General features: G+C 39.7%; 2 protein-coding genes across 4 annotated transcripts in view; one reads left to right on the top strand and one right to left on the bottom strand.

The window, feature by feature from the left end:
- Nucleotides 1-9278, bottom strand: part of LOC307040498 (protein-arginine deiminase type-2-like) — a 39125-nt gene extending 29847 nt beyond the window's left edge. The window contains exons 1-12 of the mRNA XM_079683385.1: nucleotides 9128-9278; nucleotides 7791-7962; nucleotides 7548-7617; nucleotides 7209-7270; nucleotides 6754-6871; nucleotides 6160-6312; nucleotides 5564-5751; nucleotides 5043-5146; nucleotides 4722-4833; nucleotides 3506-3613; nucleotides 3205-3356; nucleotides 2974-3121 (exon numbers count right to left, since the gene is read on the bottom strand). Of these exons, the coding sequence (XP_079539511.1) occupies nucleotides 2974-3121; nucleotides 3205-3356; nucleotides 3506-3613; nucleotides 4722-4833; nucleotides 5043-5146; nucleotides 5564-5751; nucleotides 6160-6312; nucleotides 6754-6871; nucleotides 7209-7270; nucleotides 7548-7617; nucleotides 7791-7962; nucleotides 9128-9219 (1479 nt within the window). The 5' untranslated portion in view covers nucleotides 9220-9278. The remainder of the gene's footprint in view (nucleotides 1-2973; nucleotides 3122-3204; nucleotides 3357-3505; nucleotides 3614-4721; nucleotides 4834-5042; nucleotides 5147-5563; nucleotides 5752-6159; nucleotides 6313-6753; nucleotides 6872-7208; nucleotides 7271-7547; nucleotides 7618-7790; nucleotides 7963-9127) is intronic.
- Nucleotides 1-16240, top strand: part of rap1gapb (RAP1 GTPase activating protein b) — a 287393-nt gene that overhangs the window by 224815 nt on the left and 46338 nt on the right. The gene's annotated exons all lie outside the window — the stretch shown is intronic.

Below are 16240 nucleotides of genomic sequence, written 5' to 3'. Positions count from 1 at the left end.
AAGGGATAACACTGATTGGCTGTTCAGCTAGCGAATCAGTGCATGAGAAGCGTTAACGGAAGTGAGGGAGGTAAACAAATGATTTAAAATGGAAGATGGAACACACACGGACGGCTATTTCACCTCATCGGTTTATAGAGCTCCTGTTCGTTCATGTTTTCAATGGACGAGAGTGAAAATGGAAAGAAAAAACGCTGTTTGTTGTTTGTTTATAAAACGGAGTCTGTTCTTCTTCTCTGTCTTCCGGTTGTTCCGGTTGTTGCCTCTTTTGAATGATGAATACACACTACCGCCGCCTGCTGGTAAGGAAAGTTATTGCCACTCACGCATGCGCAGTTCATACGTGCTTGGCTCGGATTTGCGGTGTGTTCCAGTGCGCGAAGTCGGCAAATACGCAGGAGAGTCCGGCGACGCAACAGTCGGTGTCGGCGTCGGCGACTTCTCAGGTGACTGGCCGGTGTATCTGGGCCTTAATGTCAGAAGAGCTTTATTTAACAGCTGGTCTTATGTCTGTGACCCCTCCTGTTGTTCATTGATAAGCCTGAAACATGCACTTGTCAAGGTTCAGAGGCATATTTTTGCAAATATGGCAGTAGCCATCGATCATCTTAAGATAAGATAAGATAAGATATACTTTATTGATCCTAAGTTGGGAAATGTTTTTGTTACAGCAGCATACTACTTTGTTCTACTCCACTACAATTCAGAGGTTAACCTGGTATTTTTACTCCACTACATTTATTTTAGTTACTTTGCAGATTCTGATTAATGATGTGAAATATAAACAACCCTTAAATAAGACTTTAGTTACACCTGACTCAAATTCAGGGAAGATGATTGTCAAGTGCCAAAATAATATTATATTGGACGTAAAGTACTTTGTCAGACTTCATATTTATTTGTGGATAACCCCAACGTTTTTTTCTTATTCAAAAGAACACCTTAACTTAAAGTAATCTTTAATGTTTAAATAAAGCCTTGGTCTGTTTTGCACATCCTCCTGTTAATATCTTTGGACGTCCTGCACTAAACTGTTTTATTGTAGAGATCACTACAGTATCTTCTTGATATTTTATATTTTGTATGTAGGCTACTCTTAATATTTAAATGTTTTCATCAAATAAAACTTACTCAACAACAACATTCAATAACGTGCTTTAACCACTAGGCGGCGCGGGTTAAAAAAAACAGTGGTGTAGTTAATAAAACATTATAAAATCAAACATAATATGACTATTAACTTTATTGTGAAATTAAAACAGAACGGTAAAGGAAAATACAGTTTCAGTCTCTCGATTTGAAGCTATGCATTGTACCATGAACATGTATAGACAGTCAACTGCATGAGGAGTTGGAAAGGTAATGAATTAATTAAAATGTCGAACTCGGACTTCATTTTAAGGACATTTCGGCCAGGGATTTAGAGTTATATTTGTTTAACCACCGGATTGGCAAAACAGGAGAGTGTGTGCACCAGTCTGCCTTGATCTATGTATTCATGTCTGTGACACTCACAGTATCTGCTGCCCACAGCTGTTTTATAGAAGGAAAACCTCCTTCACTTCATAAAATCTCTGCAGCGCCAGGAGGAAGCGGGAGGGTTAACTCAGCCTCTGAGAAGACGAGCGCGCAGTGCCTTTCACGCACCGCCTTCACTGTGTTTACCTTCAGAATCATTAGAAAGGCTAAGAGCGACCGCAGGCAGATGTGTTTTAACCACACACACACACACACACACACACACACACACACACACACACACACACACACACACACACACACACACACACACACACACACACACACACACACACACACACACACACACACACACACACACACACACACACACACACACACACACACACACACACACACACACAATTTAAACGCAGACTTCTGTTCCTCCATGTTTCGTTGTTATCGTTTCACTGAGCGGACCCGCCCCTTATTTTTTCAAACGCTCCCTTTTTTGGTCCATCTGCGGCGGAAATAGGTTTTGTGCGCTGTGATGATTCGGCTGTATCTTCAGTAATGAATATTAAATATTCATTTGATCATTGGTTTTATTATGAAAACGTCGAGACCGGAAATACTGTTTTCAACCCGTAACTTTACATGGAGGCTGCCGCATACCTCAAATCATCTTCGTAAAATCTATCAAACTATATATCCTATATCGACTGGACGTGGATTCTAAAAGTACAATATACACTTCTTATTATAAATCTAATCAAAAAGCGTTTTAATGGCCAAACTATCCTACAATTTAGGATTTTACAGAGAGGGTTATTTGTGAATGAACGACCATCTGTAACGTTTGCATTCAACGGGAGCGGGACGTATTAAGCGCTTGAACAATCGGCATATTTGGTTTTATGAGTGGGAGGACTTGTTGGGATTGGGGTGTTCACAGAAGCAGAGTTAGTCACAGAATCAAACAGGGAGCCACAGGACACAAAATGCTTATTAAAGCAATTTAACATGGTGGCCTTGTCCGAAATAGAGCCAGATGCTGTGGAAATTGAAAATTGTCTGGCAAGTTTAACCAATACCCAACCAGTATCTTAGTGATTATGGGTAAAACTGTGGAAAGTGAAACCATGAAGACTAAGTGTGAATTTCCTAGGTAGTACGAGTAATAATGAGGGGGATTAAGAGAGTGAAGATAGTGTTGAAACTTGTTTTTGTCACATTTATCTCTATTATTCATCAGTCTGCTCTTACAAGCAGACAAACAACTCCACAGGCTGCAGGGTGTTGGGTGTCATAATCCAGGGTGCCACTCTGAACATTTGACATGCAAATTGACAAGTGTTGCAGAAAAGCTTTTTCAAAGTAAACTTGCTTCTTCACAGAAATGAACTTTGTAGTTTGGGTTAAAATGACCACTAATGTGGTAAAGATAAAGCACAAAGAAGGCAACTTTTGGTTCAAAATAACTAAAGTTTCAATTTAAAAGGGATCATTTACCTTTCTGTCAGGTGCAGGAAGAAAACTCATGAATTCATCTATGTGGCCGACTAAGAGCCAGTCAGAGAATAAGGCAACGGGCTCCTGAACCTTCTGAGCCCACAAGAAGTCTTGGACTACTTTGGTCATGTTGCGTCCTTTAGTGGCCCTTGAAGAAAAAGACAAATTAATTAAATAATGTTGACAAGTCCTCGCCACACTGTGTCCTGTGTTCCCCTGTTACAAACTTACGTAGGGAAAGCCACTCCGATGAGGATTCTGCCCAGGGGGTAGTTTTTCCCATTGACGGTAACGGGAGGACTAACCTCCAGATTACCGAATGAGTCCAAGCTGCTCACGTCTTCTCTTTGGGCCACCCTCGTCACATAGCCAAAGTCGGGGCCCTGAGGACATGCAGGTGGTTAAGGCTCCGGCTCAGACTTGAGGAAATACTCTGCTTTCAACATTTGTGTTGAAGGATGTCCCCGAAAGGGAATACAAATATCTGGTTAAAATTCTTGAAACTTTATTTCTTTTTAAAAAGGAGTCTCACCAGCAGCTCATCGTATGGAAAATCCTTGAGACCCCTATCACGAGGAGAATCCAGAACAACAGGAAACCGGTGATGAGGTGAGTCGATGTATCCAAACTCCAGCTCGTCCTGAAAAATAGATGTAGAGATCTTATCAAAGTTTTTTAACAACATCAACAACTTGTAAAACAATCAGACATATCCTCAAAATTATGCAGAAAAACTAATGCTTTTATAACCTCTAGGCTGGATTACTGCAACTCCCTTCTATCAGGCTGTCCCACCACATCCATTACAAATCTTCAGCTAGTACAAAATGATGCAGCCCGTATACGAACTAAAGCCAGGAAAATAGACCAAATCACTCCAATTTTAGCAGCTCTACACTGGCTGCCAGTAAAGGACATCATTGATTTTAAAATACTTATTTTAACTTACAAAGCGCTAAATGGTCAGGCACCTTCGTAGCTAAAATGTATTTTAATCCACTATTGCCCCCCTAGAACATTACGCTCCCAGGTTGCAGGTCTGTTAGTGGTGCCCAGAGTCCGCAAAACAAGATCAGGAGTCAGTGTTCAGCTACCAAGCTCCCTTTCTCTGGAACCAACTTCCTGTTTTAATCAGAGAGGCAGAGAGTCCAAACCTTTAAGAGTGCGTTGAAGACCTACATTTTTAACAAAGCCTTCAGTTAGAGCTGATATTTTATGGTATTCCTTTTTATTTTATTTTTATGGTAATTAATTTGATTGTTTTATGTATTTATATTGACTTTTTTTGTATCTTGTTTTATTTTGTTTTCTCATTTTGCTGTAACTCCATCAAATACAATGTTGTTGTTTGTTTTTGATCTGTTAAGCCCACTGAGACAAACGTGTTTTGTGATATTTGGCTGTACAAATAATGTTTGATTTGATTTAACAGATTTTTTTAGAGAATTTGTTTTCTTTTTGGATTGTTTCACGTTACTTTGAGGTTTTGAATGAATGGTTTCTTTTTTCCCCGATGTGGTTTACATGAAATCCGCGGACATTGCCACTGTTATTGCAGTGCTTTGGATTGGAATTTTGTATAGCTTCCCATTTATTGTAGATGTTCATTTAGTCAGTTGATGATAATTAATTTTTTCATATAAAAAATATGCCCACAGTATTAAGTATGTAAGTCGCTTTGGATAAAAGCGTCTAACAAGTGACATGTCATGTAATGTAATGTAATATAACACATTCGACTTTCTTACCTGCATCCAGCGATCTCCTCTGTTCATATACTCATGGCAGATCTTAAGCTTGTAACCACTCTTTGTGACAAGGTTCCTCATTCCTTTAAGGAACTGGTAGTTATCAGATGTGCTGAAAAGTTAACCACAGAAGAAAAAAAAATGGTATCCTCAAGTTTAATCAATACCCAACACGTTATCTGAGTGATTATGTGTAAACTGAATGGTCAAGAATGGGAAGTGAAACCATGAAGACTAAGTGTGAATTTCGTAGTATGAGTAAGATAGTGTTGAAACTTATTTTGTCACAATCATCTCTATTATTCATCAGTCTGCTCTTACCAGCAGACAAACACCTCCACAGGCTGCAGGGTGTTGGGTGTCATGATCCAAGGTGCCACTCTGAACACGGCTGTGTCTGTGAAAATCGGCGTCTCAGGGAGACCCTGTCAGAGCACGAGAGAGGCAGCTGAGTACAAGTATGTTAACTAAAAATCTTTCTAAGCCAACAAAAACATACTCAAAACGGATATAACCGTTGCTGTATTAGGTTGTAAGAAATGGTTATGTTCAAGGTTTAATTATGTTGTTTGAAAGTTTGTGCTTGATTTTGGAAATAGTGGTTTCACACAAACACTTGTTTATCTGAAGATCCATCCACTAACTTGCTTTCAGCCAGATCAACAGAAAGACACTGAGTTGTGGTTATAAGCTATGAAAAAACAACTAGGTGGACAAAGAGTTCATATGATTTTATACTTATTTGTTCTGGGTTTTTTATACAATTTAATTTTTAAAAAAAGGTATATAAAGTAAAAAGATTAGTTGGCGTTACATTATAAATGTCATGTTGCAGGTGTTACATCAGAGATGGGCTCTAGCAGACTGAGGTTGATGCTGATGAGCCCATCGAAGTCTTTGTCAGGAAACCTGAGGCCCTCCACGTAAAACTTCATCTCCGAGACGCCTCCGAGGTAAGGCACCTCCTGGGACAGGACCTCATTGCTCAGCACCAGAGGATATTCCTTAACAAAAAGGTTGAAGAGTTTCTCTGGGGAGCAAGAACAACACAAACAATGCTTGAATTAAAAGGTGCTTCATGCATGTGCTTCAATCAAGTGCTCCCTCTCCCCTACCAAACAAAGAATGGTTGAATCTCACACAGTTTCACTTTCAGCTGCTTTATAGTCAATATGGCAGCATAGCTAGCAAAAACAGGGATTTGTTTAACATTTGTGGATCATAACCGTTTTGAGCCCTGATCAAGGCCAAAGTTCTATTTAAGCAAGTTAAAGACAAATGAGGAGTCAGCAGTCAATAAGAGTTTATAAAGCAATTGTTTCAAAAATGTCTGATTTACCGTTGTAATCATACACTCATACATTAACACAAACATATTCTGAATTGCATGCACACAACATCGTCTGTTCTGGGTTTTTCACCCACACTCTTTACTAACGCATTAAATTGCTCTCCACTCCAGAGGATCTGGCCCTGAAGACTCTGACACTCTCTGCGTCGCCCTGAGAGATGTGCATGGTGAGCTTGTAGCCCTCTGGGAGTTTGGCCGGGCCTTTGGTCCGCAGCACCATGAGAGACATGTCCTTCAGATCTGCACACCCACAAAGCATCATGTTAGTGTCCTGCAAATGTCATTCAATCCTAATACTTTAGATTGTACTCAACATGTAACAGGTAGGTTACATGAATGTGACTTTGTTATGCTTCTAACACTAAAAGTAGATAGTACAGTGAATGCCAGGTCATATCTGTGATAAATACGGGGCACTCACACATAATGAACAACACCTGCTTGTACTATCAGATTTCAGCTCTACTGGTTTATCCGCAGCAAAGTCATTTGAGAGGCCTGCTTTATCAAACTGCCCTCTACACTCACGCAGAGGTCTTTAGATGTGTAGTTTCATCACACAGGTTTGCCCTTTCAACACTTTAATATGCCAACTGTGCAAAAGCAAATATGAGTGACCTTTTAATGCTGGCAATAGTAATGAAAATGTTGCAGAGTGAACAAAGAGCAGCTGTTTTTTACCTGACACTTTGGAGACCTGGTCCTGCTCGCTATCTGGTTTCTTCAAGAACATCCGCTCCGAGTCACAGTTGACCAATAGGATGGCTCCGTGACCATTTGAACCCCATTTCCATGATCCCTAACAAGTTTTCAAAAAAACAGACGTGATTGAATGTAATTTAATGGAAATCTAAAAGGTACAAATGTTTTGCACCACATTTTCACGGCAACAATTGTATTACATATATATCAAACTTATAAAAAGACACAAAATTATGTTTAAATAGCACAACTCTCTGTTGGAGAGTAAAAATCAAATCCACAGTAGTCAGATTAATATACAACGCTGAGTTATCTACATAAACAGAATTCAGTTTGTCACACTTGGCATGTTATTGTTCATGAGAAAGTAAAACGTAGATCAAATATCTCCTTCATTAGGTGTCTGTAAAGTTATCTGACACCTTTGAGCTCACCTTATTAGCGTTGTTTTTCTCCACAACACCATCTCTGTCTGCATCCACATCCAGAGAGATCTCTGTGAACACACAAACACACACAGTTTGTTTATCACAGTTCCTCTGCATGGCACACATTTTCCAGATAATGGTTGATATCAGAGTATTGCTAATGTTGTACTGGTAGGTAGACTGTTTGTACACATTTCTTTATCCCAAATGAGTAATGGTTGATTTTGTTTGTGCATTGAAATACATCACTAATGCTCTGCTGATAAAAGAACAGTAAAGTTAAAAAGTTAAATAAATAATAAGTAGTATAAATATGTTTTTTTTCAATTTGCTTATTTTGCTTACCAACCGCTGTCAGGTGCAGGAGGGCCCTCCCCAAGACATCTTTCTTCTCCCCATAGTATCGGATAGACAACTTAAAATACAACAGCAAAAGGCATTTAATTGCACATCATGACATTTGACGATTCAAAATCTAAAAGACACATGATTCCCTTTTCCTGAAACTGTCATTACATCAGTACATACTGTAATTAAGAAATATGACTTGCTGCTTTGGGATATCAGTTTCAAGCACAACTACTTCACCTTGCCATCATTTTCATAATCACTGGCACGGCTCATGCAGATGAGAAGGGCTGAGTTTCCCTTAAGAGGGATGGGAGACAGGTGGGAGGTCTCCTGAGTTCGGGGGCTGATACTGTACTGAACAGTGGCAGTGCTCTTCACAGAGAAGAACTCAGAGCCTGGAGGTGCACTCCTGAGAACAAGACAAACAGCAGGTTTTAACACATTAAATAAATACACAAGAAAGACCTGCTGTGGCTTATTAAACAAAGAGATAGTGTGGGGGTTACAGGGAAATGGTATTTAAGTGAAGAAGAGCAGTACGCCTGCAGCCACAGTTCCAATTTCGCAACATGTGGGTATAAGTTCAGCGCCTACGACGTAGACATCTGATAGTCCCACAATATATCATACCACCAGGTCCCTGGTTTTCCATGTGTCAGCTGTTTTACGGTAGCACCATAACCATTATTTGTTTCAAAATAGGCCACATACAGTCACAACTAGTCATCAAATGAACTATTCATCAAATGAATGATAGGCCCATGTCATAGACATGTGTACACTAAAAGTATTTTGTGCAATTATTCCCTCTGTCCACACTGGCAGTGAAGAGACCTACTTCTAATGTGATTCCAACTCATGAGATTGTCAAAAAAGTGAGTATCCTGTAACATAGCATGAAAACAGTGTCCACAGAATAACAAAAACATTTTTTTTTCTGTGCAAAAAAGACTAGCAAGTGATCCACTTGGTTTAACAACGTTAGAAATATTGTAATCTGATAAACACATGGCTTGGGCTTTGGGTTGTGCATGTTGTACCATTTGACTTACATTCCTATCACGTTAGGACAGGATCTGTTCACAGCCAGTTTAGAGAGGAGGAATGATTACAGCCACCAATAACTCTCTAATTACTGAGAATTGCTATTCTTTAATATTTAAGAACAGGACTTCTATACTTGACAACACCTTTAAAATAGATGCCCTTTCAGTCTCGAATGATTTTCAGGGGATCTGTGTGCCACGTCTCTAACTGTAGGCTACTTCAACCTATTATAAAAATAAGCTTATTATATAACTGATGTAAAAACTGTATAGTTTTAGAAAGCACCTGATAAACTGGCTACTGTTTTTGTTTTAGAAAAATGGGAATCTTTAAAAAAAAGTAAATAAATAAATTACATTTCTTTTTAAGTAGCTTACAAGACGTTACTATTTTCACAATAGAATAAAAATACTTTAATAAAGGAATAAATATAATTCCCCCACATCAACAATTAGCCCCACAAAGCCCAGTTGTATCTCTGTGTTAAGTGTGGTCTATAGAAGCCCATGGGTTGAACAATAGCCTACCTGTTCAGGTTCACGTTAAGTCCTGCGCCCACCACGCATACGACGTTTGTAATGTAGTCATAATTTACTCTGAAAGTCCGGGGGTGCATCATGGCTGAAGTCCTGCTGCAGTGTACGAGACACACACACCGACACTAATGCTGTACGGTTGTTCCGTTGTTGCAACTGAGGACGCAGACCGGTTTTGCACAGTGTCTGGGCATGCCTGGGCTGAGAACAACAAGAGTACAGGTAAACTGTTTAATCGGCACAGTATTGGTCTCAGAAGAGAGGGGAATAATTAATAATCATATGTATGACAATATTTGGTTTGTGTGTGTGTGTTACGTCCCCCTTCTAGGGTAGAGGAAAATGACATACACCAGTATGGAATTGGTAAAATTACAAGTATTTATTTATACAACAAGTTAACAAAAGGGTAGGCAAACGGCCGGGCACAAACAAAAGTGGCCAAAAGGGCGTAGATTAAAGAGGAAACAAAAGGAGGACTCTAATTAAATGAGCCTGTTCAAATAGAAATAAGGGTTTTCAACAAAACAAACCAACAAAAGGAGACTGTAAAAAAACACAGCTACCTTTGGGAACAACAACTCAACATATTACTACCCTAATCTAAACACCACTACTCACGAACACATTAACAACAACCACACAAGGTTAAATAGTTAGCAGCGAGGAGTAAGTGGCGAGAGGCGTCTGTTCATACACAACAGACCCTCCTGAATGTTCACAGCCCACAGCCTTTTGTAGTCCTCCCCCGGAAGTTGTACGCCGGATGTGTGCTGGGATTGGAGCTCACAGCTCATTTACATAAACACAGAACAGAGTTAATAGGACCGGGGGGTCAGCGGCCGTAACAGTGTGTGTTTGTGTGTGCGTGTGCGTGTGCGTGTGCGTGTGCGTGTGCGTGTGTGTGTGTGTGTGTGTGTGTGTGTGTGTGTGTGTGTGTGTGCGCACTGTGCAGGGGCGCCGCCAGGGATTTTGTGCCCCATGAAAAGATATCAAAAAATCCGAGCTCGCTACTGGACCAGATCAACCGGCTGACCTGGGAACCGAGGAGGTCAACTGCACCCGAGCTCCAAGCAACTTTACAAGGAACGGCTCCGAAGATTCGACATCGGGATATCTGATAAGTAGCCTATGTTTCATAAACGCCCTCTTTAATAGATACTCCTTTCTGAAAATCTTGGTTAAAAAGAAACAAGAACAATACGGCTATTTTGAGGCAAATGAGACTATTATTTTTTCTCTTTTTTCCTTGCCTTTACTACTATTATTTTTCTCCCTACCCAAAGGTTGAGATCAAATTGAATAGAAGGCTTATATCACGGGCACATGTGAGCCACATTTTGGGTCGGATTGCTACTCTCTGTATTCTATGGACCATTGTATCAGCTTAAGGGCTGAAGAGGGCCCCCTTCCATCACTAAGAGGAAGAGACTTTCCCTCCACACTACAACACTCCAAGGCCCAATATGTGGCCTTAAACCTGGAAGTCAATGTCACTTATGTTTGTGGATATTATTATATTGTGTTATACTTTTTTTGGTTATAGTTTTGGATTTTATTAATGTTATATATACAACAGGGGATGCGAGAAATGATTTAAATGTAAGAACTCATGGATTTAAAATAAAGGTAAATAATCACCATGCAAAGTAAAGGGTCAGTTAAAGTAATTACATACAATGTGAACGGTCTGGGAAATCCAATTAAAAGGAATAAAGTAATGTCAAAATTAAAAAGAGTTGGAGCAGAAATAGCCCTCCTGCAGGACACTCATCTAACAGAACAGGAACACCAAAAACTTAAAATGTGGAACTTCAGTCCATATTCATCCTCTTACAGAAAGGGATCCAGGAGGGGCGTAACAATCTTAATCTCCGGTAAATTAAATTTCAAATGCACATATGAAAAAAAGGACCAAGATGGGAGATATGTACTTATTCGGGGAAATTTGGAGGGTACTTTAGTTACCCTCCTGAATGTATATGCCCCCCCGGGATCTGAATGGTCATTTTACAAACACATTTTTGAAATAATAACATTGGAGGCCCAAGGAATTCTAATTTGTGGGGGAGATTTCAATGTTAGACTTAACCCAACTTTAGATACATCAAAACCCCTTTCCTCGGGAGGAAAAGAAATCACCATAAACATTAAATTGATCTTGGGAGACCTAGGACTCTCGGATGTATGGCGAGACCTAAATCCGTCTACAAAAGATTTTACCTTTTACTCACACCCACACTCAGTATATTCAAGGCTTGATTATCTGTTTATGTATCAGAAAGATTTTTATAGGGTTCAAAATTGCAGTATAGGGACCATGGACTTCTCGGACCATGCTCCGGTCTCCATGGCATTAAATCTAGGACTAGAAAGGAAAAGCACAATCTGGAGACTGAACACAGGAATTCTTAACCAAATTAGGCCTCAAATCAGGACCGATATAAAAGATTATCTGAACGACAATGATAATGGAGAAGTGTCCCCAATAATCCTGTGGGATGCATGCAAAGCTGACAAAACAAATCAGCTTCAAACAGAACTAAAACATCTAGAAAATATACATAAGAAAACTCTAGATACAAAAACTAAAATGGAAATAGATAAAAAAAAGAACTCCATGAAATCCTCTCAAACAACATTAAAAAGAAAATGATCTTTCTAAAACAAAGTTATTATGAGGTCTAGGAGGTAAATCAGCAAAACTATTGGCTTATAAACTAAAAAAACAACAGGTAGAAAACACAATTTATAAAATAAAAGACCCTGAAACAAGTATTATACATACGGTAGCAATTTAGAAGATATACATCAAACTTTTGTCTGTTTCTATAAAAACCTATACTCACAGCCTAAAATAGATAAAACCAACATCAGGAGTTTCCTTGATTTGATAACTTTCCCTAAAGTGAGGGATGAGCAAAATCATAAATTAATTATAGAAATTACGGGAAAAGAAGTAGAAAAGGCAATCGCTGACTTAAAACCCAATAAAGCCGCAGGCCCAGATGGTTTCCCTTCTGAATGGTACAGGGAAATGAAGGATCTACTGATCCCAACAATGAGGGATGCTTTTAACCACGTGCTTCAGACAGGCATAGCCCCCCCCCCTCATGAGGGGAAGCAGTAATTTCCCTGATACCGAAGGAAGGGAAAGACAAATGTGACTGTGGAAGCTGTCGTCCAATAAGTGCGCTAAACCAGGACTATAAGATCTTTACCCACATTTTGGCAAAAAGACTCGAAGAAATCCTCCCTCAGATAATAAATCTAGATCAGACAGGATTTATCAAACAACGGCAAACTCAAGATAATATCCGCAGAACTCTACATATAGTTGAACATATATCCAAAAACAAACTCCAGGCAGTACTTTTGAGCCTCGATGCAGAAAAAGCCTTCGATCGAGTTAATTGGAAATTCCTATACCAAGTTCTTGAAAAGTTTGGCTTTCACAAGATCTTTATTAATACGGTTCAAGCACTGTACGACAACCCTTATGCAAGAATAAAAATAAACGGAGCCATATCAAATTCTTTCTACCTTGAGAGAGGGACACGACAGGGATATTCGCAATTTATATCGAAGCTCTGAGTTTGGGGGTTATTCAAAATAACAATATTACCGGTGTAGGAGTATATGGTCAGGAACATAAATTATCATTATTTGCTGATGATATATTAATATACCTGTCAAACCCAGATGAATCATTCTTGACTTTACTGACTTTTTTGGATACTTATAGTTCTGTCTCAGGGTACAAACTCAATATAACAAAAACACAAATACTGAGCTTTAATTACAAGCCAAGCCAACATATAAACTCACTCATTGATCTTAATTGGGATCTGAACCACTTAAAATATCTGGGAGTAAGCATCTCTAAAGATTCAGAGGAATTGTATACATTAAATTTCAACCCCTCTAAGTCAGAAAATAAAAGAAGACATAAATAGATGGAACTTGATCCCAGTGCTGAGCTTTGAATCTCGAATATAATCAGTGAAAATGAACATCCTACCTAGACTCTTATACCTTTTCCAGAATCTACCAATTGAAATCACAGACAAGCAGTTTAACGAATGGGATAAAACCATATCAAGGTACATTTGGCAAGGGAAGAAACCAAGGATTAGATTCTGTACTCTTCAACTAGCAAAAAACAAGGGAGGAGTAGCGGTCCCCTGCTTGAAGGACTACTATATATCAGCCCAATTAAGAAGCTTGTTCTGCTGGTGCAAGCCAGACTACAGAGCTAGATGGAAAGAAATTGAGAATAATGTATCAGGAGGAGTACCCATCGAGGCAAGGTTAGGGGATAAAAGACATGTTAAAAACTTACTGGAAAAAGATAACCGCTGGATAAACCTCTCTTTAAAATGATGGTTAAGGGTCCTTACCAGGAGTGACTTGCTTGAGGAAATGAAGATATTAAGATGGTGCTCACATGATCTTGATTTCACCCCGAGAAAGCTGGATAAAACATTTAAAGATTGGGCCAAACATGGCCTTACTTCATATTGCACATTTTCAGCAAAGGAACCATGTTTGATTTTCAAACACTAAAAAAACGATATGGATTGAATAACGGAGATTTTTTTAGATTTCTACAGGTACGCCATTACTTAAATAGTTCCCTGTCAGACAGCCAGAAGGCCCTTGAAAACCCTTTATTAATAGTTTTCACCAGTCAGATCAGACACAGACACAGGGATGAAAGTAATCTCAAAACTTTACCAAGCTCTTCAAGATATTAAAAAGAAAAATACTTTCTATATAAAACACAAATGGGAAAACGAAACCAAAAAAACCATCCCTGACGAAATCTGGACAAATTACTGTACTTTTCAATGGAAGATCTCGAGCTCAGGCACCTACAGAATGTTTAGTTGGAAGATGCTGAGCAGGTACTTTTTCAGCCCTGCTCAGTCATCACATCATCTAGGGCCCCCCAGCTGCTGGAGGAAATGTGGTTCTCAGCTAGCACATCCCTACCATTTGTTTTGGGCTTGCCCTCTAATAGTAACTTTTTGGGAAAAGCTTCATATCGAAATTGAAATAATACTACAGGAAAAAAATCCCTTTAAACTGGGACGAATTTCTATTTGGGCTCATACATTCAATCCCCACAAACTCCAAAACAAAACAATTATTTGGAATTCTTACTGTTGCAGCAAAAAAAGCAATAACTAGAAAATGGCTCAAAGCGGATATCCCTTCTCTTGACAACTGGTACGACAAAATCCATGAAATCTATGTTATGGAAAGAATCACCTTCTCAATGAGGCTTCAGGAAAACACATTTGAAGAAATATGGAAAAAGTGGAGAATTTACATATCCCAAAGATGACCATCCCTTGTTTGACTGTTTCTATACACCAATTGAATGTATATGTATAGATATGTATGTATGGTCACATGTATGTGTATTGAATGTATATATGTATGTTGATATGTATGCATATATACATGTGTAGACATTTGCTATTTCAAACAACCCCTGTGTACTTTTTCGCTTTTATTTTACTTTGATTAATTTTGTTTGCTATTTCATTTGTCACTTTCGTGTCTCTAAAAATATATGATTTGAAAAACTGTACTTGTACTATAATGTGACCCCAAATAAATAAAGAATTAAAAAAATATATATATATATATCACATTGAGCCCCACCACCAGGCACAGGCCACGCCAACTAAGCACAATTGCTGTAACCACACCTCCAGAACCCAACCGACTCATTTATGCTTTAAATAACTCTACCTGTCCAGGCTTGCAACTATAGGCGGCGCGTGAGGCTCAGGTTTGGGAAGGCTAAATAACCTTTTTTACCTGACACTGCCCGCCTCCGGCGTGTATAGAAAAGAGATCAACTCAGTGACCAATCAGAGCTCAGTGTGCAGAGTTTAAATCTATCAAGTCATATTACAGGATAAAGGAAATACAGTTTAAACTGCCGTATGCAGAGAAGACACTGACGTGTCACACTTATCATTCATATCACATCATCAATCAGATCATCGATCATATAATATCATAATATATCATATATTTCCTTATCTGAGTCAGCTTCTCGAGCCGTATCTGGCCGTGCAACACTTACATTGTCACATATGCTCCGGCAACACACTGAACGTCAACTTTGCCTCCTTATTACACTACCCCCAACTTTAGTGGGAACAATGAGTTTGCGTCTTTGATGCACACAGGCGGATGATGCGGGGATGCCATGTAGACAGGAATAAACGCAGATCATCCTCTGGCTGCAGCCATGACCGGTACTTGCTTTTGATCAAGTACCGGTCAAGTCAATGCGGAAAACCCGCACTCACACAGGTAGTTGGAGGCAGCGAACCGAGCCGGCCGTCAACGTATGATTCTCCAGAACACACTCTATGGCCAATCTGCCCTCTGGGTGGAGATGAAGGGAATGAGCACTTGTACAGCCTTTTTGGCAAGGTGGGGGAACTCGGTCCCCACAGACAGCCAAAAGTGTGCAAGTGACACTTTACTCGTCTTTTTCTCGTAATTGTTTTTCTCACGCTGCGCCTCCCCTGAAGCTCTCTGGCGCCCCCCCAGGGCGGCGGGCCTCACACTTTGAAAACCGCTGGCATATGGTATTACATCAAATGTTTGGTGCCAGGACATCTGCAGTGAAGGTGTTGATTTCCCCAAGAATAAAAAAGAGGTGTCTATTAAGGCTGGAACCACACAGAGACGATAATGAAAAAAAACCAAATTCAATATCAAAAAAGTCTTCCGTCCACACGCAATCGGCACCAGAAACATGTCCGTCCACACGAGACCGCTGGAAACGCTGTAGTACATTATGCCGGGCCTGTAAGTGGCGCTGTACTTCCGCCACAAAATACACCAAAGCAGCGAAGAAGACCTCCCGAGCATGGTTGCCATGGTTGCCCTTCTGTTTATTCTCCGCGGTGGATTTAGCAACATGTAGTTCATGTATCTCCATGTCTACTTGTCGCTGATGGTTGTGGTAGAGGAGCTGTAGATTTTGCACTAACATCTGTAGCATGGTCAGTAGCAGTAGCAGTAGCTACTGACAGTAGCTACTGACCATGCTACAGCAGTGAGCAGCAGAGG

This window comes from Notothenia rossii (assembly GCF_949606895.1).
Source record: "Notothenia rossii genome assembly, chromosome: 5".
Lineage (NCBI taxonomy): Eukaryota > Metazoa > Chordata > Actinopteri > Perciformes > Nototheniidae > Notothenia > Notothenia rossii.
The sequence above is the reverse complement of the archived record's forward strand: the minus strand, read 5'-3'. Positions and strand labels throughout refer to the sequence as shown.